Source organism: Pelobates fuscus, chromosome 2, assembly GCF_036172605.1.
Source record: "Pelobates fuscus isolate aPelFus1 chromosome 2, aPelFus1.pri, whole genome shotgun sequence".
Taxonomy (NCBI): Eukaryota; Metazoa; Chordata; class Amphibia; order Anura; family Pelobatidae; genus Pelobates; species Pelobates fuscus.
This window is the reverse complement of record NC_086318.1, coordinates 106,029,810-106,055,641: the sequence shown is the minus strand read 5'-3', so window position 1 is coordinate 106,055,641 and position 25,832 is coordinate 106,029,810. Positions and strand designations below refer to the sequence as shown.

General features: G+C 37.6%; 3 protein-coding genes across 5 annotated transcripts in view; 2 read left to right on the top strand and 1 right to left on the bottom strand.

Moving 5' to 3' along the window:
- The window catches only part of P2RY14 (purinergic receptor P2Y14), a 47,518-nt gene extending 44,772 nt beyond the window's left edge, over positions 1 to 2,746 (top strand). Inside the window, exon 4 of the mRNA XM_063442536.1 lies at positions 1,155 to 2,746. Within this exon, the coding sequence (XP_063298606.1) occupies positions 1,625 to 2,611 (987 nt within the window). The 5' untranslated portion in view covers positions 1,155 to 1,624 and the 3' untranslated portion in view covers positions 2,612 to 2,746. The remainder of the gene's footprint in view (positions 1 to 1,154) is intronic.
- MED12L (mediator complex subunit 12L) overlaps positions 1 to 25,832 on the bottom strand; it is a 442,361-nt gene that overhangs the window by 271,060 nt on the left and 145,469 nt on the right. The window lies entirely within an intron of this gene.
- GPR171 (G protein-coupled receptor 171) lies at positions 18,875 to 24,052 on the top strand. Of its 3 annotated transcripts, none has more exons than XM_063442538.1 (2): positions 18,875 to 18,974; positions 22,669 to 24,052. In XM_063442538.1, the coding sequence occupies exon 2, from the start codon at positions 22,804 to 22,806 to the stop codon at positions 23,776 to 23,778; it is 975 nt and encodes a 324-aa protein (XP_063298608.1). In that variant the 5' UTR covers positions 18,875 to 18,974; positions 22,669 to 22,803; the 3' UTR covers positions 23,779 to 24,052. The 3 variants fall into 3 exon arrangements, with proteins under 3 accessions (XP_063298608.1, XP_063298609.1, XP_063298610.1); XM_063442539.1 differs by lacking the exon at positions 18,875 to 18,974 and adding an exon at positions 19,686 to 19,765; XM_063442540.1 differs by lacking the exon at positions 18,875 to 18,974 and adding an exon at positions 20,000 to 20,020.

The window sequence follows — 25,832 nt, the reverse complement described above, 5'->3', positions numbered from 1 at the left end:
CTCTTAATCCAACATAACAAAAATATCATGCACAATTTTGCTGAAGGATACTTGAGTGCATCTGCATTACCAATAATTAAACACTTTCTTGGAATTCTACCCTCTAATTCCAATTCTCAGGATCCTGGCTTTCCTAAGATTAAATTAACGAGTGAGCATATAAAATATGACCTGGATTGTAGTGTGCAAATGTACAAACACAGCCTTCCGTAGTGAAGTCCATGCAAACCGGACAGAATTATGATTAAGAACTATAAAATAATAGTTCAGCAGAACCATGGTAATACAATTGTCTAGACACTAAAGTGAGGAAACTCAACATAACTAATAATCGTATGATAGCGTTATTAATCGACAAAGTAATTTACTAGGACGGATGTAGTTACCCAGCTTGTACTTAGCATGTTTTATTAAGCACTCTCTCCCATGACATAAACCTGATAACACACCACTATTCAAGCATGTAACCATCTATTATTATTTTTATTTTGTTCAACTTGTTGATGACACGATGTTAAATAAGCTCATAACAAAAAATATGTGCAGTTTCCTTGCAAACCACGTACTTGTTCCTTTTTATTTGAAACTTGCGCTTGTGAGAGCTGTTGTGGCTGTACAAGCAATGTTGTAAACCTTTATGCACACCAAAAATAAAGAATAAAAAAAAAAAAGAACTATAAAATAGTCCTATTCCAGAAACATAAATTTTCCGTGGAACTAGCAATCCCTAGGATATAAAATATGCCATCAAAAAAATATTTTAAAAATGCATGCTTGGATTTAGTATGCAGGAGAATTAACCAACTAAATGTACTAACTGATTCTCATCTATTAGCAGATATAGCAGTTATCCCATTATATAGGATAGAATAATAATCATAGTAATAAAAATCTGTTTGCAGTACTAGAAATCTGATAATGCAATTTGCTAACTGTTAGGCCACTAGAATACAACTATGTTGTAAAGTGATCTTTGATGCCACGTTTCAAATATACATGTGGAAAATGTAACAAATCTATACAGATGAATAAATAAAAATTCTAGTAAGTAACTATTACTATCCCTAACATTGATTAAATGTTTCCTTTTTATTTATAATATATGTTTTCTCTTTTCAACTTTGATGTATTTCTGCATTCCTTTATCCCTGCAGTTGTGCTGGAAACTATTACACTGAATGAAAAAAAAAAAAAGCTCAACGCCAACTATTTATTGTAGACGGATGAAAGAATAGATGTTTGAAAGGAAACATCCAGATTCATCTGCGATCAACCTGTGGGCTGTGGACACGTTTCTAGTGCTAGCAACCCAATATTAACAAACCTTGAAAATTAAGTCAGTGGAATACACCTCTATTTTAAAGATATTTTTTTGTGAAGCTCTTTTAATGAGAAATGGATCATTGCCACAATACAATCAGAAGGATAAGCATTGATTTGGTACTGGGCAAGACACAAATCTCATCTTGAAAAAAAGTTTTAAACCTTCATCTTAAATAAACTCCTTTATAGACTCATTCACAAGACTTCATAGCTTCAGTGTAAGTATATGATTGCAAAAAAGTCTGCCATTTATTAGAAGTGAGAAAGGTATTCCAGAAAGAAACCAAAAAAAATCGGTAAAATGAATAACTCAACAGAAATGACAAAGGAAGAGTGCATCCTTAACCAAGTGGTACTGACACGAGTCCTGCCAAGTCTATACACCATTATTTTCTTTGTTGGCATTTGTCTTAATGGGTTGAATTTATGGATTTTTTGCTACATCCCCAGTGACAGGAGCTTCATTGTTTACCTGAAGAACATTGTCGTTGCTGACCTCATAATGACCATTACATTCCCAGTGAAGATACTGAGTGACGCGAAAATAGGTCATGAGATGTTGTACATAGTAGTCTGCCGTTTTTCTCAAGTGGTTTTTTATTTGAACATGTACATCGGTATTTTGTTTTTGGCCATTCTCGGCTTTGATAGGTACTACAAGATTGTAATGCCAATGCAATCATCTTCTTTCCAGACAGTCAGCTTTAGCAAATTCATCTCAGCTGGTATATGGATAACAATGGCTATTATTACAGTTCCTAATATGATTCTAACGAACAAGCCTTCTTCTGGAACTGGCAAAACAAACTGTGCCCAGCTAAAAAGTCCACTTGGTGTACAATGGCACAAGGCATCAAACTATATTTGTATAGCTATATTTGTGTTTGTGTTCTGTTTACTCGTTGTGTTTTATCTCTCTATTTCAAGAAAGATCTATAAATCCCATCAAAGATTGAGAAGAAATTCAGATGCAAGGAGAGCATCCAAGAGAAACATATACAGCATTCTGTTTGTTTTCTTTGTGTGCTTTGTCCCCTATCATGTTTGTCGAATTCCATACACCTTAAGTCAGACTGGCTCTAATTACAGCTGTCAAGTCCGCAACACCTTGTTCTATATCAAAGAAATTACATTGCTGATGTCGGCATCTAATGTCTGCCTGGACCCTGTCATTTATTTCTTTATGTGCCAACCATTTCGAAAAAGGCTCTTTGAAAAATTACATATTAACAACAGCATCCAAGAGACTGAAAGAACAGTAAGAATTTCTTCCACTCGGATATTATAAGCTGTTATTGCAATATTGAGCACTTTTGGACCTTTTAGGTGAAACTGCCCATAACGTATTATACAGATGTGTCTTGGTTTAACATGGACATATGTATATATTTTTCTAATATGCACAGAATCTGACACAGCCTTCCTTCTAGTCGCAAACTTGGTCTTCTGAAGCAAATGCAAACTATTCATAAAATATGACTGTATAATGGATTTTTTTTATGCATTTTTGTCAGTGATTGTATAAAAGAATTGGAGTATTTTAGCAGAAGTGAACTAATAAACAATTTCCCACGCAATTTACAGTAGGGGTAGGAACTATCTCCAATGCTTTAAGACCAGCACAGGAAAGATAATCCACAACATCTGGACATGTAGAAGTAGCCTATTCCTGCTTTAAAGGGTCACTCTATGCACCATACGCAATAAATTAATGTAGTGGTTACGTTGCTCTTAGACTGCAGGCATCATCTCTCTATTCTTGATCAAAGCGTTTTGAGCAGTTTGACCAAGAACCAGAGAAAGCTACCCAGAGCCCAAAATAGCAAGCTCAGCCAACTAATGCCATCCAAATATTGGTGAAATTTAACTTTACAACATTTAATTGTAGCAATCTGAGAAATGAATTGCAACGTTTTGAGAATGTATCAAGATCAGGTGTTGATATCTAAATTTTGCAATTTAGTTTTCAATTTACTACATTTCTGCATCTAGTGAATGAACCCTCACTATGTTTCCAATTCAACTAATCTGGCCTAAAACTTCCATTTCCTGGGCCATTTCCCAACAATTCACAGTGCTTAGGCCTGATAAACACGGCTTTGGTTGCAGGATAGAAATGTTTGAAAAACACTTTGGGGTTTATTTACAAAACACTGAAAGGGCTTCTTCAGTAATAAGAAAACTGTCAGTAAATCATCTTTCAAATTTAGCGCCAAAATAGCCTTACCAGAAAATTCTCAAGCTCGAATTGCTTTTAATTTCACTACTGTGGCCTAAAATTTGAAATTCAGTTTGAATTTCCAACAACTCTTCCTTTTGTGAATTATAGTGAATTGAAATCGGTATTGCTGAATCGGAGAATTTTCTAAATCAGTTACTGTTGACTAAATGTTGCAATTCAGATTTCAACCCATTGTAATTTGTTTTATAGTAAATAAATTAATTTTCCATTTTCATTATTTTCACTATTACATAACTATCTCCCAAAGGGTTGTAGCAAAATTTTACCTCTGCTTGAAGCTACGAGCAGAACTACATACAACTGTGTATTTATCTAGCCCTTACTACATGCAGATAGGTTCTATAAATTATCCTCCATGGGAAGACTTCTAACCTAGTTTAAAGGGAAAATTAATTAAGATCTATACAAAAGCTACAAAGTAACCAACAGTATTGCGAACATTCTGCAGAAATCAAGGAAGTAATTGAAAGTGTCTCCCAATGCATGAACATTGGTTGATAACATGATTAATTTTATTCATTCCCCAGACAACTTTCAGGGTTATTCACTAATAATCTGTAAACTGTCCAGAACTGATAAGGGAACGGTCATTGTAGGTCAAAATAGAAGAACAGTAAAAATTCTCAACTATCTGTCCCAATAAAAGAAAAATCTGCTATGTTTCAGGACTGCTACTTTGGCATCTAAGGACCACTATAGGGCCAGGAAAACATACTCGTTTTCCTGGCTCTATAGGATCCTTGGGTCCCCCTCACCCTCTGGGCCCCTCCCACTGGGCTCTAGGGGGAGGAAGGGGTTAAAGGCTTACCTTTCTCCAGCGCCGGGCTCCCTTGGCGCTGGGGACTCTCCTCCTCCTTTCCCCGTCATCAGCTGAATGCGCATGAAACGCCTCTAGTGGCTGTCAATGAGACAGCCACTAGAGGCTGGATTAACCCATTTGTAAACATAGCAGTTTCTCTGAAACTGCTATATTTACAGCAGAAAGGGTTAATCCTAGATGGACCTGGCACCCAGACCACTTTATTAATCTGAAGTGGTCTGGGTGCCTATAGTGGTCCTTTAAATGTGTAATTAGATTGCCTTTTCTTAGCAATTCTCAGTTCAGTTAATAACCTTCAAAGCAAAGAAATAGATCTGGAAATGTAAAGAGTTTATTCACTAGACAATGAAATGTAAGAAATTGTAAACTGAACTGAAACATTTAGACATCCCAAGCACCTTAACCACTACATAGGTTGTACACCATTTTACAAATATCCCTAGCGTCTGCCTGGTGCCTGCTGCAACCTCGTCTCTAGCTGGAAACTCTCTACATTGACCAAAGCCTGGCATTATATGATGGTACTTATTGGCTGACAGAACTCAGCCGACTCTCTCAGCCAGTGAATTGGCCCTACAAGAAATTACGGCTCCAGAAGAGGGATGATTGGTGTCCAGCAAACCCCAGATAAGCTGTCAAGATATTCTCAAATGAATGGTTTGACAATATACTGGCACCAATATCCACCAAAGCAGGCTCTTCACTACCAATATTTTGCAGTATGAGATTTAGTCCATAAAGTGCCCCATTCACTCAAATTTATACTCTAGAAATACTGCCAGCCTGTAGAGGAACTCATTTATTTACTAGAAACCACTAGCCACTGATAGAATGCCTGAAAATGTAAGCTTACCCCTAATTCCAAATAGTTCAAGAAGTTTCAGTTGGTCATATAATTCCTAAGGCCAGGGAGGAATGAATAACCTTTACCATTTCACTGTCAGCATTACATTTGCATCCCAGAAATTGATAAAGATTGCTAAAACAGTTTTAAACGTCTTTATTTTAGAAACATTTGATTTGACTGTACTGTATGTTGGAATTATGCATAAATGCAGAAATTAATTTTACATTTTGCTGTCATTTTTAGTACGTTTAACGTCTACAGGTATTTGACCAATTTTATTTATTTTTTCCCCACCTACTGAATGTGAGAAAACTGAATTTTTATACTAACATTTCAGACTCTGTGTGAAATATTATAAGATAAAAAGACACTGCTGTATACCGTCTAAAGCTTTTCATTTCCCAAATATTTTAGAAAGGATGAACAAGTGAAAAATACATATTGTGTAAATTTACATAATTTTAATTGTTCAGTTTGTCTACAAAGAAATCTATACACAATGATGCTGTGTTATCTGTTTGTATGCTAGCTATACATCCCTTTCTGCAAATAAATGTTATGCTAATATTTTTTTTAATAAAAAAAATGTTTGGTAGTGAAGGGGTTAAGTAGAAAATGCATATTTGTGCAAAAAAAATATATATTTCTTCAGCTTGGCCCTTTTAGCTGAAATTTTGTCATTCTAATTTTCACTGCAACATGTCACTTTTCCACACACCATTAACACTTTACAAGTCAGAAAGACACTGAACAGAGACGGTTAATCTTCACGTTAAGACTTGGTAGATTTGAAGTACTAAGACATTTTTCAACCATTAAATATTTGTCTAATAAGAGGAAAACATCCAGAAGGTGACTTAGTCAACACAGCTGTGGAGCAGCACAGACCTTGTTTATCCTTTCATTGTAGTTGTTTTTTTTTTTTTTTTGTACACCGTAAAACAAAAATAAGTGGCGGTCATGGATTTATGCATTTCAATGCCGAGAGACATTCAGTAATCAGCGACAGCTATGTAAACATGCATTCTAAAACCTGTCAATTCAGTACCTGGATAAAGGATCACAATTAAAATCAATGAAGCACATTACACGTTCAACAAAAAATGATGGCACATACAAATGCATGTATTTATCAGGTCACACATTGGTTCCCAAGGCTGCAGTTTACAGATGGATATTTGCTTTGGATTCAATCATAACATCCATTCATAGGTAATGTCAGTTACTTACCTTTGAAGTTTCTGCCCTAGGTTTTAGCCATTAAGTTAGATATAACACATTGGGATTGACAGATCATGTGATGTCAAATAGACTTTCCATTTACAGCAAGTGATTGAATTCACGGGATATTTGGTTGAAAACTTCGTAGCCAAAAAGTGTAGCAATTATTGCCTGGGAGATAATGATCTTTTCATGTTGGTGAACACTACAAGAAAAATACTTTTCCTGCAGCATGTAAAATTAATATATTGCACGAAAAAAAATAATTAATATGATGGACCCAAAAAAGTAACTACTGTACTTTGATTACCTAATGTACTTCTTTTCTTTGCTTGAAAATGGAAATGTAAATTATACAGATTACAGGGTAGCACTTTTTATGTAGAGCTCATCTGTACAAATAGGTGACAAATGCCCAAGAAAACACAATGAATGTGGAAATCCTAAAGGATATAATGAAAAGGTACTTCAATTTACTTTTAAATGTCATATGTAAAATTGTTGCACAACTAATAGTTAACAAAAACTAAAAAAGGGCATACCCTATAGATTTAGTTACAGGTAGCAAACTAAAAATGTCATATTGTGCAAATTAATTTAAACTTTAAGGTGCCATGTGTACGTACGGTTCTACAGATGGAATATCTGGGGGGTCATGTTTTATTAGTTCGTTATGTAGCATGTTTCCAAATATCAGAAAACATATATATTTTTTGTAAATAAATATATACGTGTGTTGTTTCTACTTAGTATATTTTTCATTAGATGTACTTTTAATTTTGGAATGTACAATATATTTATAAAAGAAAATCTTGTATAATAGTACATATTACTATGACAGTGGTAAATGTTTAAATTGTAAACCAAATTAAGTTTTTATATGTAAATCAATAAAGGAATCAACATAGTATTTTCCTCAAGTATGACATGTGCATGTTGGTGGGTTTTATGCCATTGGAGGGGACTTTATTAATATTGAGCACAATTTATCTGATACAATTCTCATCATTTTGAATCTACAAGTCTACGAAGTGAGTGGTCCTCTGTTTCTAACCAACTAATATAGTACCATATCTGAGGATTAAGATTAAGCAGATTCTGTAATGATATGGTTAGGGAGTATATTCTTCAGAAAATAGTAATTAGTTTTTTGTTTTTTTCACGATAACATTATTTTAAATGGATCTGGATAAAAACAAACGAAAAATAAACACAACGTTTCCATTAATCTATATGCTGTGCCAAAAAATAGATGTATACGGTTCAGTGGTTTCTAAGACACATTAACCCTATACGGTCATTGTGTTGGTCAACTATTATAGCATTGTCCCCGCTTTCTGTTAAGTATCAGTTAAGAAATATATCTTTCCCTCTAGCATACACTATAGAAATTACAGTGTTCCAAGTGTTTTTGGGGGTTCTTTGTTTTACCTTTATACTAATGAAATCAGACACTGGGTTAGGTTAGTATAGACACCCTAATTCAGTGAGACCAGCATTTCATTTTCTTTATAAAGAAGAAATGCTATGACTCACGACTCAAAATTTGATGGCCTAAGCTACAAGCAAGGCATGAACGTTCCTCACCACCAAAAAATATACAATAACATAATTTTGGTTTTGTCTGAGAGAATCAACACGCTGAGAGGGTTAAATGAGAAGAGGTGGTTCCGATGGTTAACTATATAGAGGAGGTTGTAAGGATTAAACAGCATGAGAGAGTGAAATATCTTGAGATGTTTGAAAGGTGTACATTTAAAAGGGATATGGAAATGTAGTGTATATTTTAAAGGAACACTTTAGTGTTGGGAATACAAAGATGTATTTCTAACACACTAGTGTTAATCTGCTCCTTCCAAACACCCCCCCCCCCCCCATCCATGAAAGGGTTACACTTATATGATTCCAGCACTGTAGTCCCTCAGCACTGGGTCGCGCTGTTCCTCTGCTGTCAGCTGATGGGGGAAACCTAATGTGTATGCGTTAGGCCTTTTCCATAGGAAAGGATGGACTTAATTTCCCATAGGGTTTTGCTTGATAATAGATGTCCTCATGCAAAGCGTTAGGACGCCCAGCGTCGTTTCACAGAGTCAAACTTAGACAGGCATAAGTTTGCATAAACCAGGCAGACAGCGCCTCTAGTGGCTGCCTGGTTTATGCGAATACAAGGTATGGAACCCCTGCTGCCACTTGGAAAAATAAAATAAATAATCACTAGGCAATAAAAGAAGTCATGTAATATCAGAGCTCAAGCTTTTATGTTGATAATTAGAATAATATCATATTTTAGCATAATTTAGTGTACAGGAATAGTGTAACTCATTATACAAAACAGTTTCCTGCATACTGGCTAATTTGCAATATGTCGCAGCCCTTTTAGTCCCATACATAGCTGACTGGTGGCCACAGAGTGCCTTAGGAGGAGCAGCGAGAAAGCATAGGTTTAGATCACCACTGACAGCTAAAAAAGGTCTGTAACATGCATCTGTGTGGCTAAACTTCCTCTCACATATGAAGAGAAGCAAGAGAACATGTTGGGTTCTGTTATTCTTGATACAATTACATTATCTCATGATTTTAGGGCTTTATGCCATCTTTTGTACTTTTAATTCCATTAACGGCGGCTGGCGTTAACCAACTGCCACCGCTTTCCACAGTGTGTTTTACTTTATTAATTAGCTATTTCCATAAATATTGTTTTGACTGTTCTTTACGTTCTAGAAGTTCACACAATATTTGACTCATTAACCTGCAATGCCTTGTACAAGATCAAACTATATATATATACATATATATATATATATATATATATATATATAGATAGATAGATAGATAGATATAGTAGAAAGGACCGCACTCCAAGGTCTTTGTGATGGTTTTCAAATAAAATGTAACTTTTATTTAATCCATATAAAAGTCAACGTTTCAGCCCCCACATGGAGCTTTCATCAGAAAATTTCTTGTCCTGATGAAAGCTCCATGTGGGGGCTGAAACGTTGACTTTTATATGGATTAAATAAAAGTAAAATTTTATTTGAAAACCATCACAAAGCCCTTGGAGCAGGGCCGGACTGGCCCACCGGGATACCGGGAAATTTCCCGGTGGGCCGCAGCACCTGGGGCTGGGCTGACAGCCCTTATCAGTGATTAGGCTCCTGTGATGCCGGCCGGCCGGCCATGTGTGAGCTGTGCGGCCGCACAGAGTCCCATGGGAGCAGGGAGAGCCAGGCAGCCGGCACAGCTCACACATGGCCGGCCGGGATCATTTAAAAAAAAAGAAGAAAAAAAATCACGGAGGGGGCGGGGCCTAGTGTGCGGTGGGGGCGGGGCTTAGCGTGCAGCTGGGCGGGGCTTGCTGTGCGGCCGGGGCCTGGCTGACTGCAGCATGGGAAGCAGGAGGGAGTCCCTGCTTCCCCAACAACCAGCCTCCAAGGGATGCTCCAAGGGATGTGGAGGTAAGAAGCAGGTCAGTGTGTCTGTATGTGTCTGTATGTGACTGCCTGTGTGTGAGTGACTGCCTGTGTGTGTGACTGTCTGCCTGTGACTGTCTGTGTGTGTGTGACTGTCTGTGTGTGTGACTGTCTGTCTGTGTGACTGTCTGTATGTGTGACTGTCTGCCTGTGACTGTGTGTGTGTGTGTGTGTGTGACTGTCTGTCTGTGACTGTATGTGTGTGTGACTGTCTGTATGTGACTGCCTGTGTGTGTGTGACTGCCTGTGTGTGTGACTGTCTGCCTGTGACTGTCTGTGTGTGTGACTGCCTGTGAGTGTGTGACTGTGTGTGACTGCCTGCGTGTGTGTGTGACTGTCTGCTTGTGTGTGACTGCCTGCTTGTGTGTGACTGCCTGCGTGTGTGGGTGTGTGACTGCCTGCTTGTGTGTGACTGCCTGCTTGTGTGTGACTGCCTGCGTGTGTGTGTGTGTGACTGCCTGTGTGTGTGTATGACTGTCTGCATGTGACTGTCTGTGTGACTGCCTGTGTGAGTGACTGTCTGCGTGTGTGTGACTGTCTGCCTGTGTGTGTGACTCTGTCTGCCTGTGTGTGTGTGTGTGTGTGTGTGACTGTCTGTGTGTGACTGTCTGCGTGCGTGTGACTGTCTGCGTGCATGTGACTGTCTGCCTGTGTGTGTGACGGTCTGCCTGTGTGTGTGACGGTCTGCCTATGTGTGTGACGGTCTGCCTGTCTCTGTATGTGTGGATGTTTGCCTCAGTGTCAGTGACTGTCTGCCTGTCTCTGTAAGTGTGGATGTTTGCCTCTTGTCAGTGACTGCCTGCCTGTCTCTGTATGTGTGGATGTTTGCCTCGGTGTCAGTGACTGTCTGCCTTTGTGTGTGTGCATCTGCTAGTGAGTGAGCGAGCAAGCATCTGTGTTTGTGTGTGTGCGCGCGCATCTGCTAGTGTGGGAGCCTCTGTGTGTCTGTGCCTGCTAGTGAGTTTGTGTGTGTCAGTGAGCTTGTCTGTAGTGAATCTGTGTGTTAGTGAGCTCTTCTGTAGGGAGCATGTGTGTGTCAATGGGCTTGTCTGTAGGGAGAGCGTGTGCGCATCAGTGAACTTGTCTGTAGTGAGCGTGTGTGTGTGACAGTGAGCTTGTCTGTAGTAAGCTTGTGTGTGTATCAGAGTTTGTCTGTACTAAATTTGTGTGTGTGCCAGTAACCTTGTCTGTGTGTGTCATTGAGAGTGTCTGTCAATGAGCCTATTTGTGTGCATCAGTAAGATTGTCTGTGTCTGCATGTGCGTATGCTTTACTGTATAATTTAATTACCCTGAAAGAACTAATATTTTGAATTAGAAGAAGAAATGTATCAATATATATATATCCAGGCAATTGAAACAGTTGGCTGCACTCTCAGATTTCCTTAAAACGTAACTTTTATTGAAATATTTAAGAGAAGATCAACGTTTCAGTCCCTCTTGTGGACTTTCATCATGATCCTGATGAAAGTCCACAAGAGGGGATGAAACGTTGATCTTCTCTTAAATATTTCAATAAAAGTTAAGTTTTAAGGAAATCCGAGAGTGCAGCCAACTATTTCAATTGCCTATATATATATATATATATATATATATACACACACACACATATATATATACACACATACATATATATATATATATATATATATATATATATATATATATATATATATACACACCCTACATAGCACAATGACTTATGGGGCTGGCATAGATTTTTTTCCAGGGCTGCTTCGTATCCCCAGTCCGGCCCTGCCTTGGAGTGCGGTCCTTTCTACTATATCTACATGATTTTGCCAGACCTGCACCGGGCATTAAGAATTTAACCAGGAGTGTTACACACACACATATATATATATATATATATATATATATATATATATATATATATATATACACACACATACATACACACACAATGTTTCCTGCAGAAAGACCCTGTCATCCTGTCATTTTATGTTATGTGACCACTTCGATCCCAATGGAAATCTCCCAGCGGTTCCCAGGGCAGTTTTTGTGAGAATATTTTTTGCCTATACTTTCCAATTCATTTTTTTTTTCTGACCTATTGTGATCTATTTTATACATATTCTATAGCACATAAACAGAGCAAGCCCTGATTTGAAGCCCTTGTAAAGGCGTTCATTTTATGAAATTTAAAAGACAGCTGTTAACTATTTTGCAAAGACAGGAAGGAATGAAACCACAAATAGAGACAAATATATTTAGGAAACAACATCATGACCACGTGTTAGTTTGCTACTGCAACAATATCAGATGAGCTTTATGTAGGGAACTTTAAACCAGCTTTAGTTTTAGAAAACATATAAAAAGTCAAATGAGAAATACATACAAACGGAAGAAATGTGAACATGTTCAAGGTTATAATAAAACATTATTCCTAATATTTTCATACTTGTATTGCACATATATGGTATTACAACCTCTTAAAAGGAATGTATTAAAATCGCTCAATATCTGTCTCAGGCTACAGAAGACCGTTTGCTTTAAAAATTATGTTTTTTGCTTTAATACTTCCCTATACTCCATTTTCTTTGGAACAATCGTGTAATTAATGTAAAAAATAACAAACAAGATTTTGGGAACCGCTCTACAAGGTGCAGAAAATGAAAGGAGGAATCATTGGTAAAATGCGTTGGTAAGGTTTGAGACTAGTCTGGTCATTTGTTTATTCTTTTTATTAGAAAAGCGACATTGTATAGTTTAAAAAAAAAAAAAGATCTGTGGTTGTGACCTAACATATGTAATCGTATACAAGGGAGAATGGTATAGACATAGTCCTAAGTAGTCGGAGAAGCTTTAATGAGGATTACATGTAGTGATGAGAAGAAAAGAAAGAGGAAAGATAAACGAAGAGGAGCAAGGCTTGGTACAGTGACAGCCACAGGAACATAATAGAAAAAGTGATATGTATTTCTCCCTCTGACTTCTCTCTGGTAATGGAGCTTAAATACAACATAAATTAAATCACTAATTAGTAGATATACCCCAAATGAAAAGACGCATGCATTTATGTTTGCATTTTTTAATTGGGGGTATTTCTAAAAACAAGTTGCAAAACCTGCACTTCTGCTGCCTTGCAAACCCACCCCTTCTAATCCTGCCCAGGCTTCATGTGGCTGTCCAATCACAGACTACAAAATGCAGCTCACTTATATGTCATTACATGGCAGGTGCTCTGGACAATTGCTGCCTCATGAGTTTAGTTCCACTGAGCTCACCAAACCAGAAAGTTACAGGACCGATTGTCTGCTTGAAAAGCCAGGGGTGTAACCAGGTTAATTTATAAAAAAAATGTAAATTTCTATTGAAATCTGCACTGTTTGTAAAATGAAAAAGAGGACATACGCTTAACACAAAGATTTTCAGCAAGCAAAAGTACTTTAGGGAGCTGGAGTGTCTCTTTAATACTCAACTGGCTTACAGCTAACACAAGCCAACACCTGCTAAGCCCCACAAAGATGAACAATTTATTGCCTACTCTCCCACGACCAGTTTTGACTATGCCAACATGACTACAGTTTATAGACCCAGGAGGCTAAGCCTGAGGGTGAGCAGGTAACAAAAGACGCTAACTATTTGACAGCGTTATATGTGAATTTTAATTGAATTTCAGATTTTAAACTAAAATACCTGAATTGAAAACACCGCTTAGGTTTTTCCTTAAAATGTGAAATTTGATCGCAAATTTGGGGCAAAAATAGTCAGATTGTGAACATATCAGGAGTTGGAGCTTTATTTATTTTTTTAAATCAGGTATTTTACCCACATTTTGTTATTCAGAATTTTGTCTTTTTTTTTTTTTTACAATACAGACTTTAGTGAAAAACCTCCCGTGAGTGCTGATTTGTCTGAACTCTATGAAAATAAATGTTCTACTGAATAAATGTGTGTTATGAGAATTGTGTGAGAGAATATTTCAAACAGGGCAATTCACTAATGACTGAATGGACACATATTAAATAAGGCAAAAACATCTGGCTGCGGACGTGGCAATTTGGATTTTAAAATCCGGATATAGTGCATTTCAACAATGTCTGGATTTTGTTATTTAAGCCCCTAACAGGCCTGAATTTGGACCCAAATTTAAATATCAGTTCTTTGCATATTGGATGTCTGCTGTCACCATCATAGCGAGGGCTGGCCTTAGCGTTGTGCGAGCTGTGCGATTGCACAAGGCGCCATGAAACAGGAAGCGCTATGTGGCCGACACAGCTTACACATGGTCAGGTGACAGCTGTACCCAGGGGGAGGATTTATTCAATATTCTGCACCCGGGTCTATGAAAAAAAATAGCAAGGCAGCAGGGGCGCTGTGAAGATTTTTTGCACAGGGCGCTTAAGGACGGCCCTGATCATAGCATGATTTGTACAGGCATCCAATGTCAGCCCCCCACTAGTGAAGGGTTTCTTGGCTTGAGTTGTGCAGTCAAAGACTGAAAAAACAAAACTACTTCCACTGCACGTCAAAGTAATCAGCATTACCATCTATCTGAAATGCACTGTTCACGGTTTCATATCTAGCATTATTTTCTAAAGCTGGGAAGCCATGGCTAACCCACTGTGAATTATTGTATATTATAAATATGTATCCTATACTAAGCTGTTCCATATTTACTTAGAATTACGGCACATTTTTATTAAAATAGGATAATTGAAAGGGGTGCTGTCACTTCTTAAATGTTGGTAAAACCTAAAAGTTAGCTATTGGTTGTGCTAAAAAAACTAATTGACTTATGGTTTATTTTAACTTACATGCTTTGCCTAAAAAGCCCAGCAAAGTATGAAAATTAGTTAAAGGACCACTAAAGGCACACGGGCCACTTCATCTCATTTAAGTGGTTTGGGTGCAGTGGCCCTTTAATTTGCTACAAGCTCCTGGAGGAGCCTGCTTGCCAGGCTCCTGCCCCAGGATTATGGGCCATGCAAAATACACTGAAAAAAGGCTCTGTTCATGTGATTTGGGACTATGTTGTTTGGAAACCAGAGACCACATAAACAATTGTATGTTTGTGTGCTCAGGTAATTATCGCTCAGGCACAGGGGAGGAGTATTTAGATGTTTGCTTGTAACTAGTCTCCTCTCAGGTCAAGGGGGAGGGATTATCTTGTTTTGTGTGGGAGTGTTATGGGCGTGTTTGACTGTGTCTAAACTGTATAAAAGCAGCCCATCTGGCCAGATTAAACCATTCCAGTTTGTACTCCCAGAACTATGTGTTGTCTGGTTACTGGAAGAAAAGGCTAATCACTAATCACAGTTCCAGTGTGGAGGATTCAATAGGGAAAGTTCTTGTAAAGACTAGAGCTCCCAGGACTGAGTGTCATCCAGTGCCTGGGGTGGATAGAGCGAGTTCCCCATTCGGTTCCAGGAGGGAGCGGTTCCAGGACCCCAGTCAAGCCACGGCGACTGTGGGCAGAAGTGCTGCGGTTTGTCCCCTGTTCCAGCTAAGAGTAATTTTTTGGTGGAGGTACCAAGTCATAGGTACAGGGAGCTCCGTTATAGAGGCGTTTCCCATGTGGGAAGCAAATGTGACTCCGTTCTCAATCAAATGCTGCTTATAGAGACCATTTAATTGGCTCAGTGCAAAGTATTGCCGTGCATGCACACTGCATGCACACTAGCCTTTCAATTCACCCCTTTGAGGAAGCATTGTATTGGCTGAGATCATCAAGATTCATTATCTCAGCCAAGGAGGTGGAGTAGCAGAATGGAGACAGGGGCAGCGATGGAGGTAAGGTAAGTAAATTACTTTACTTAATTAATTCAGAGGGATCTTATAACCTAACTAGGTACATGGACAATATAGCGTTTGGAATACATTTTTGTAATCCTAACACTATAGTGTTCTTTTAACTTTTGCAGTGCAGTATGCAGTAAGAACAGATGGTAGTGACAGAGAAAATGCCAAGCGCTCATGCACACATATTGCACTTCCTTATTATATGACCACGTGAGCATTCTGTAGGCATTATAGGACAGCGAATTTGCCGCAATGTGTAAATGTTTTATTTACCTGTACTGCGTTATTCGCCCCAGTAAACACTGGATTAGCACTTTGTGAGATAAGGGTAGGGGGAAAAAAAAATAACTTTTTCGGGAAGTGACAATTGCAGTTTAAAGATAAAAAAGCAAGAGCAAAAGTCCAGTTTATTTATTTTAGTTATTTGTTAGAATGTTGTGTTACATCTAAAGTTGAGTTCAAATAGTTTAACAAGAGTTTGTGCATATACTCTACATGTTTCATAATTATGTTAACTCACGTGGCTCTGTTCTGTAGAATCTTAACAAAAATGGACATTACATAACCTAATGGTCACACTGTGACAAGCAGAAATATATGATATTTGTGAGAAACATAGATAAGTGAGGAACTGAATGAGGAGCTACTGCACAACCCTGTGCAATACCCAAAGTGGCACAGTAGATGGCGCACAATAAAAATGATAATGACGTTGCAAATAGTGACAGATGTTACTTATATTTGACTCTGAATAGAGTATTGAGAGCATAATGCAATCTAAATTGGTATTCAGAGTTACATGTATACACACATACAAGAAAACAAAACTATTTTGTTTAAGAAAAACAATAAACACCAAAACATATTAATTTCCTGTCCTAATGTGTTTTATACCCCACCTCCTATAGACTGTAAGCTTGTTTGAGCAGGGTCCTCTTCAACCTATTGTTCCTGTAAGTTTTCTTGTAATTGTTCTATTTATAGTTAAATCCCCCCTCTCATAAAATTGTAAAGCGCTACAGAATCTGTTGGCGCTATATAAATGGCAATAATAATAATAATAATATTTCAACCTGAACCATATGAAATACAACCAAGTAAAAATACCGTATATACTCGAGTATAAGCTGAGTTTTTCAGCACATTTTTTGTGCTGAAAAACCCCAACTCGGCTTATACTCGAGTCAATGTCTGTATTATGGCAACTTACATTGCCATAATACAGACAGGGGGCTGTGGGGGCTGCAGAGCGTTTACTTACCTCTCCTGCAGCTCCTGTCAGCTCCCTTCTCCTCCGCGCCGGTCCGTTCAGCACCACGGTCAGCTCCCAGTGTAAGTCTCGCGAGAGCCGCGGGGTCATAGTGCGGCTCTCGCGAGACTTAGTGTGAGCTAACAGGGGAGCTGACCGGACCGGCGCGGAGGAGAAGGGAGCTGACAGGAGCTGCAGGAGAGGTAAGTAAGAGCTTTGCCAGCCCCCCTCCCCCACTGAACCACCAATGCCACTGGACCACCAGGGAAGGAGAGCCCCCCTCCCTGCCATGTATCAAGCAGGGAGGGGGGACGAAAAAAAAAATAATAAAATAAAAATAATAATAATATAATAATATAACAAAATGTAAAATAATATTTAAAAAAAATAATAATAAAAATGCCCACCCCCCACCAAGGCTCTGCAACACAAACACACACTGCATCACACACACACACACTGCATGCATACACACACACTGCACTCATACACACACACTGCACTCATGCACACACACTGCATTCATACGCACACACTGCACTCATACACACACTGCACTCATACACACACTGCACTCATACACACACACACACTGCACTCATACACACACTGCATTCATACACACACACACTGCACTCATACACACACTGCACTCATACACACACACACTGCATTCATACACACACTGCACCCATACACACACACTGCACTCATACAAACACTGCACTCATACAAACACTGCACTCATACACACACTGCACTCATACACACACACTGCATCACACACACACACACTGCATTCATACACACACACTGCACTCATACACACACACATGCTGCATTCATACACACACACTGCACTCATACACACACACATGCTGCATTCATACACACACACTGCACTCATACACACACACTCACTCATACACACACACTGCATTCATACATACACTGCATTCACACACACACACTGCACTCATACACACACTGCGCACTCATACACACACTGCGCACTCATACACACACTGCGCACTCATACACACTGCATTTATACACACACACTGCACTCATACACACACACTGCATTCATACACACACACTGCATTCATTATATACACACACTGTAAATAAATATTCAATTAATATAATTTTTTTAGGATCTAATTTTATTTAGAAATTTACCAGTAGTGGCTGCAATTCCCACCCTAGTCTTATACTCGAGTCAATAAGTTTTCCCAGTTTTCCCAGATCTAGAAATCTTGCAGAACCGAGCACCTGTGCCACTGATTGGCTGAGAGAGGCCAGATTGGCCTATTGGCTGAGAGCGGTCAAAAAAATTGGCTTCAAAAGATACATACCCTTTTCCAAGCCAGCTTTTTGAATGGGGATTTACTGATTGGCTGAGAGCATCAGTTTAGTTTAACCACGTATACCAGTGCCAGGGATCTCCTGGCACAATAACAACTTAACTTCGATGAAGTTGCTATTTTTCCCAAACTGGTCCATTAAATTTGAAGTTCACTTTGAATTCTCACTTTAGTGAATAATCTGTATGTAGGTAAACAAACATATTTATTTAGGACAAGAAACCATTCTTGTAGGTACCATTAACACCCTTGGAATTCGGCTTGCCAATTTCATTTTGTGTGAACAGTAATTTGCTATAATGCTTTTAGTTTAATTTGCAGGGGAAGAAAATGGTGGAAATTAATTTTTGGAAACGTATTAACAGTTTTAGAAGGCCCAACATACCTTGGTATATGAGACTCTGACAGTTTACTTGAGCTTTATTTCAGAGTGATTCTAAATAATGATTGGCCAACTCTATCGAGATAGATCACTCACTGCCTGGAGTTTACGCTGTGGTTTTTCAGAAAACAACATTTAATTTAGTTCCTCTTGTCATCGGGAAAGTATCTCTGAGCGTCCCACATGTCATCAGTACTCTCTAGCGAGAGTGCACTTTCTTTACATGTTGTAGAACCCAGCAAGATACCTAATGTGGTCCAGGGAACTCAATACGGAGCAAGAAAGAAAGAGGTACAGTAAACTGTCTACATATATAAATATATGTATAGGGAACAATATAACTATTTGTTTCTTTTTTTTGGAATTAGAACAGGAATTACACAATAAGCATTACCGTTTCAATGCTCGGTTTATTCAATGTATTAAGTTGGTGGTAGATCTGTCCATTAAACCTATACTACAAAAGAATGTTCCCCAAAACCCACTTAAAGAGAGGGACTAAGATTTTCAATGAAGCGTGTTATAGTAACAGGGTTGTTCGCTAAAGTACGAATTTTTGTGAATTCAAAGTAAATTTCAAATGTCAGAAAATATTTTTCTAAATCGGCTATTTTGTTCTAAATTTTAAAATTCACTTTGAATTTCTAGCAATTCTCACTTTAGTGGATAACCCTGTTGGTTTTATAGTAAAAACATAGCGATGAGGCATTGTTATTGACCCTTCTTCTTTGAGAGAGTTTTTTAAGCCATTCGCTGAATTATTAAAATGTTTGTGGGGGAGGGGGGTGTCTTTTGTCTTCACTGAATCTTCACAAAATTGCCTTGTACAAAAAAAATCCTGAATTGACAGCAGTCATTATACAATTTAGAAATTACAAATAAGTGTGTTTTCCCCTAGACATTGCACAGTATAAAGGGAAAAAAACCAATCAAACACCTTTAAAAAAAAAAAAAAGTTTAGTTTCGAAAACGTCAACGGACGTACATGAAAACCACTTTCACCACAGAGCTGCCTGTTGACAAGAAAAGGGGAGCTTTTCATATTGTTATATTATCAACGCCGCAGAGGAATCAAACTCAAGGTAATTACGTTAACAATATTAAAATTATAATGTTATATTTGCTAAAATTATTAGATTATAGCGCAACAATTGGTTTAATTAGAGTCATCTGCTACTGTTACTTCGCCAATGAAATATATTTTTTTAATCCTCAACAAATGTGGCTGTGTAACAACATGCATTTATTTTATTACTGGAATTGGCGTTGTTTATACCATCTAAATGAATGTATCCTTTGTATCCTTTGCTGGAAATGGCAATAGAATGCTGATAGAGGTATATTAACTAAACAGTTGTTTGTGGGACATTAATTAAACTTTAGACCAACGAATTAGAAGTGGGGAAAAAACGACTAATCTGCAGTCATAAGATTGATAATAATACTGACTATTACCTGAGAATTATAACTTTTTAATAATTCTTGCTTGTTTTAAATCAGGGGTGCCCATAAGGTAGATCCCCAGATGTTGTAGAACTATAACTCCCATGACACTTTGCATGCCTTTAGAATGACAAAGCATAATGGAAGCAGCAGTTCTATAACATCTGAGGGTTTTACCTTTTGGGCACCCCTATTTTAAATAATTGTGGTGAATATTCACAAAATCCTGGTAATATGGTAATATAGATTGCTTGGTGAATTGAATAATTTCTACCTTCCAAATAACGTCTTTATTTTTTTGTATTTTTTAAATTTTTCAATTAACTTTTTCAATTAACATTTTCACACATTTCCCATTTATTGTATAACACCGCCACCCTTCACAAAATGTGTATTTTTTTTATAAAGTGAAGTTTAATGTCCTTTAAAGTAATAATTTAAATTGATGGGGTGACATGCTCGCTAGCAATTGTTTTTTGTTCCTGAATTCCAGCACATGATAAGTGTTAAAAGGATTAAACTATTATTTACAGTAATTCGAGTAAAATGGAACATTAATCACAGTAAAAAGTCATTATTTATAGGTTTTATGGGATTTAAACGGGTTGGGCAAATAAATGTATATACTAATATACAGCTCTTATTTGAATTCCTACCTAGAAATACCAAGCATCTTCTAAAAAATAAACCCCAAAACACCTGTGGGGGAAAAAATCCCATAAATTCCCTAGCAAATGTCACAGTGACTAACCCTACTTTTAAGTTCCTTAACTGTAGTAGAAAAGTCTGTTAAGGAAATTTATTTTAGTTCCTAAATGATCAAATGCATCCGGTAGGGAAATTCTAAAATGTACTAAACACTGAATATCAACTAGCCAATAGCAATGAGCTAAATTCAGGAAAAAAAAAAAAAACCAAAAAAAACAGTGATTGACAAATATGCTAGCATTTCTGAATTGGTAGTTAGCCGAATAGTCTAACATTAGTCTAATAGTCTTATTATTAGTCTAATAATTAAAGTAGTCACTGTTCTTGGTGTTACCCACATTCAGTACATCAGACTTTTCATACCATACGCAATCTCCATAGTTATCAGTACTTTACGCACATTGCGTTGAAGAGTTGAAAGCACATTGCAATCAGGAGCACAACATAGCTATAAACAAGCAAATATAATACATGCATTTAAAAAACTTATTGTTGCCACACGACCACCATTTAGAAGTGATCTGCAAAACAAATTACTCTGGAATAAAAATATGCCGATTTTTTTTTTTTTTTAATATATTTTTGTGGAATTCTAATATTACTTTTGTAGGATTTGTCACGGAAATTTAGAATACCCAACATATAATGGAATCTCAGAAAGCAAGAAAGACACAATAGTCTATATCACTGGTCTTTAGGATGTCTGGGCATACAAGAATCAATAGGGGCACGAAATGGCAGTAACTGCAGGCAGCAGAATAGTCAAAAGACAAACCAAGGTCAATAAATTGAGATCATGAAATTAAGAGGACAAGCCAAGTTCAAAGCAAGTCAAGTTTAAAGAGCAATCATGGATACAAGCCAGGGTCAGATAAGAGAAAAATACAATGGCAGGGAGGTTTATATAACACGACGAACAGCAATTGTCATTCTTACGTTCTCAGAAGTTGCCTCCGTATTGGAGCAGTTATGACACAGTTATGATGCAGGTGGATTTATTATAAAACAAGAGGCAATGGGAGCGTCCAGCATTCAAGGACATATTTTACTTAAAGGATCACTATAGTGTCAGGAAAACAAAGCGGGTTTCCTGACACTATAATGCCCTGAGGGTGCCCCCACCCTCAGGTTCCCCCTCCGTGGCGCTGAAGGGGTTAAAACCCCTTCAGCTACTTACCTTTATACAGCGCCAGGCTCCCTTGGCGCTGGTGACCTCTACTCCCCGTCCAATGTCAGTTCCCTAGTGGAGCAAAATGCGCATGCGCGGCAAGTGCAAGTTTCTCAATGCTTTCCTATGGACGTTCTGAGCGATGGATGCGAAATTCGCATCCAGCGTCGCAGATGCGCCTCTAGTGGCTGTCCGGAAGACAGCCACTAGAGGCTGGTTTAACCCCAAATGTAAACATAGCAGTTGCATCTGAAGGGTTAAAACCTGAGGGACCTGGCACCCATACCACTTCATTGAGCTGAAGTCGTCTGGGTGACTATAGTGTCCCTTTAACACAGTGTATTTTTTTTATTTAATTTTTTTATTTTGGAAATGTTAAGGAGGACTCCACTGAATATAAAAGTTGAAAGGTTAGTAGGGGAAGAAATAGAAAACTCAATTTCTTACTGATATATGATACTTGGACTTCATTACAAAACATGTCTATCCCTTTGCATATAATTCATTGCACTTGAATTGAAATCATGTTTGTATTGTTGTGTATAGTATTGTTGCTAAGATTTGTATTGTAAATCAATCTGGAAAAGAAAGGTGAACCACGATGCAAAGACCTTCATTACTAATACATGTATCCAGTATTAAGTTGTTGTTTTTTTTCTCTCCAAGGTTAGAGTCATCACATTCATCTTCTCAATGCCTTGGAGATAGACATAATAGCTTCACAAAGCCAAACGTCTTTTATCAAGAACACGGACTCTGTGCTTTGCATATCACCATCTTTGCTCTTACAGACAGCTTACAATGACAGCGAAGTCAAACAGTTCTCACATGTCCTGCGATGTTTATAAAGACCTGGAACCTTTCACATACTTCTACTATTTGATCTTCTTGGTTGGATTCTTCGGCAGTTGCTTTGCACTTTGGGCATTCACAAGGAAAGACAACAACCAGAAATGTACTAGCATCTACCTCATTAACCTTCTAGTCGCTGACTTCTTATTGACTCTTGCTTTGCCATTTAAGATAGCTGTTGATCTGGGAGTTGCTCCATGGAGATTGAAAATATTTCACTGCCAAGTCACAGCATGCATCATTTATATCAATATGTACATATCCATTATATTTCTGGGATTTGTCAGCATGGACCGTTATCTTCAAACAGTAGAGAGTGCAAAGTTGTATCAAATACAAAAAAAGGGATTTGCTAAGATGATCTCTACAGTCGTTTGGGCGTTGGTGCTATCTATAATGTTACCAAACATGTTAATACCCATCAATGACATACCGGAAAGAGAAATTGTTGGATGCATAGATTTTAAACAAAAAATTGGAAGAGACTGGCACGTACTTACAAACTTTATCAGCATTGCCATTTTTTTCAACTGCTCGTGTATAATTCTAATATCTAATTGCCTTATGATAAAAAGCCTGTACAAGAACAAGGATTGCGAAGAGTTTGAGAACTTTAAAGAAGCCTTGGTAAAAATACTTCTGGTGACAGCGGGGTATATTGTGTGTTTCCTACCCTATCATATTGTCCGGATCCCTTACACATTGAGCCAGAATGATGTTATAACAGACTGCAATTTAAAGCAGACACTCTTCCATGCCAAAGAGTCTACGTTGCTGCTTTCTGTCTCAAATTTGTGCTTTGACCCAATACTTTATTATTTTTTCTCAAAAACATTTAGATCCAAGATCGCTAAAACATTTTCCATAAAAAAAGAGGTCAGATCAGTCAACTCAGGAATAGCTGGTTGCGAAACAGCCTTATAAAATGGATTCACTATGAATCATTGCTGTTGAGGTTTTCTGTTCATTTTTGGTGCCATCATTTTATTCCTGACACAGTAGCGTCTTCAAATAAAACATCCAGGATATGCTGAAACATCCTCAAATAGATGTAGCTGTAGAAGCAATATGACTGACTCTTCATTTTTTTTATTTCATATAAAAGAAAAAATGTCCGGTGAGATGTTTAATTAGGTAGTTTGGACAAGGAGTAAGGATATTTTGAATGTAGGACTTACCGCTGAAGTTTGTTTGTGCTATGTTGCATTTGGTTAATTATTCTGGTTTTCCAAAATAAATAATGACTAACACGGGACACATCAGTTCTGTACAATACTTCAGGAAAGTGCCTGGTTATCTTCACAAGACCCTTGTGTATAACAAAATTGGAAGTTGTGATTTCAATTGATAAAGAATAAAACAAATATATAATATTAATGCCAAATGTTGAACATTTGTGGACCAAAAATATGTGCACGTGATGGTGGTTATTTTGGCAATGTTTACATTGATGTACTAATGAATCATGTGCTAATTAAACTAAAAATATTTCCACACTGTGCCTTTGTGAATTGGTTTTTAATTACTTAAAAAGTTACTATAACCCTTTTTCACAATGAGGATTTTTAAATTTAGAATTCCCTACTGGGCATTAACGGTTAACTATGTCTACACCATTTTTTTAATCATAAAACCATTTAAATAAGATAAAACATCATGTTTGTTGTCATACCGCGTCACTACAAGGTCCAATCACATGCTTCTTATAAAAAAGCATTTAATTGGGCCACTCTCCTAGGCTCAGAGCACATGTGCGTGCTCAAAGCCAGGGAGGGGAAGGAGTGGGGCTGTGGACAATGGGCAGGTTTTCAATATATATATATATTTAAAAAAAAAGAAATGCGGGGAGAAAGGGTGGGAAAGGGAAACCTAAGCTTTACCTTGCACATACACTCCCAGCACTGCCTGCAAGGGTAGAATGCTGACCATGTCTGCCTCCAGCACACTTTGAATATAGAAAATAATCCAGGCACTCCATCGAATTTCAAAGTAGAGCCAATTTTTATTGGAACAAGGAACCAAAAAGCTTTTTGGTTCCTTATTCCAACGAAAATTGCCTCTACTTTGAAATTCGTTGGAGTGCCTGGATTATTTTCTATATTCAAAGTCTATGTTTGGTCCTTTTGGTACTGGAACTTATCCGTTAGAGCACCCTGAATTCCAGGACGAAGGGATGAGTGCACTTCCATCACCTATATATGCCTCCAGCACACTGTCAACAGTAGTAATTTCTGCACAAAATTGAAGTTAGCCAACCTAGTACAGAGTTCCAGGCTACCTAACTCACGTGTGCCAGAGGTGCCACTAGCCCCCTGCACAAATGTGCAGATATCTCTGCATGTGTAGTGTTTTAAGCTGAAATGCTGCACATACAGTTTCCTTCCACCATGGCCACTTTTAAAAGCAGAAGTGGTCATGCACATTGGAATAACCCTTTAGGTGTAAAATAGTTAAGAAAATATGAAATGTATGTGTCAGACGTCCCTTATAACAGGGTATGTTCGTTTGGAGCATATTGGTGTCAACATAGTAAATGCCAGACAATAAATTTTCAGGTTATCTAGATTGAAAACTTTTTTGGAATAATTAAATGTATAATTTATATCTGTGTTTGTGTAAGATGCCATTTTCTTAAAAATATATAATTCTTCTTAAAATATATAACACTACCAAGTTATAGGTTGCACAATATTTTTTTAACATGTGCATCTGCAAAATGGTGCAAAAGAAGAAAAGGTTTCTTTATATTTAGGTTTTAAAATCATCCATTGAAATTCAGAACCATAATTAAGTTTGAAATATGCCAAGTTGTCTTGATATTTACATGTGAAAGAAACAATGTCATATTTTTTTTTTTTTTTTTTAAATAAAGGATTACATGTTGTATGCATACACATAGGTAACCACCTCTTTTAATTGCTTCTTCTGGTTATCATAAGTCCTCTTTATTCATCCAAAGACTAGACAGTTAACTAAAA

Excerpts from the sequence above, each read along its gene's own strand:
- GPR171 (XM_063442538.1), top strand. The coding sequence starts at position 22,804 with ATGACAGCGAAGTCAAACAGTTCTCACATGTCCTGCGATGTTTATAAA.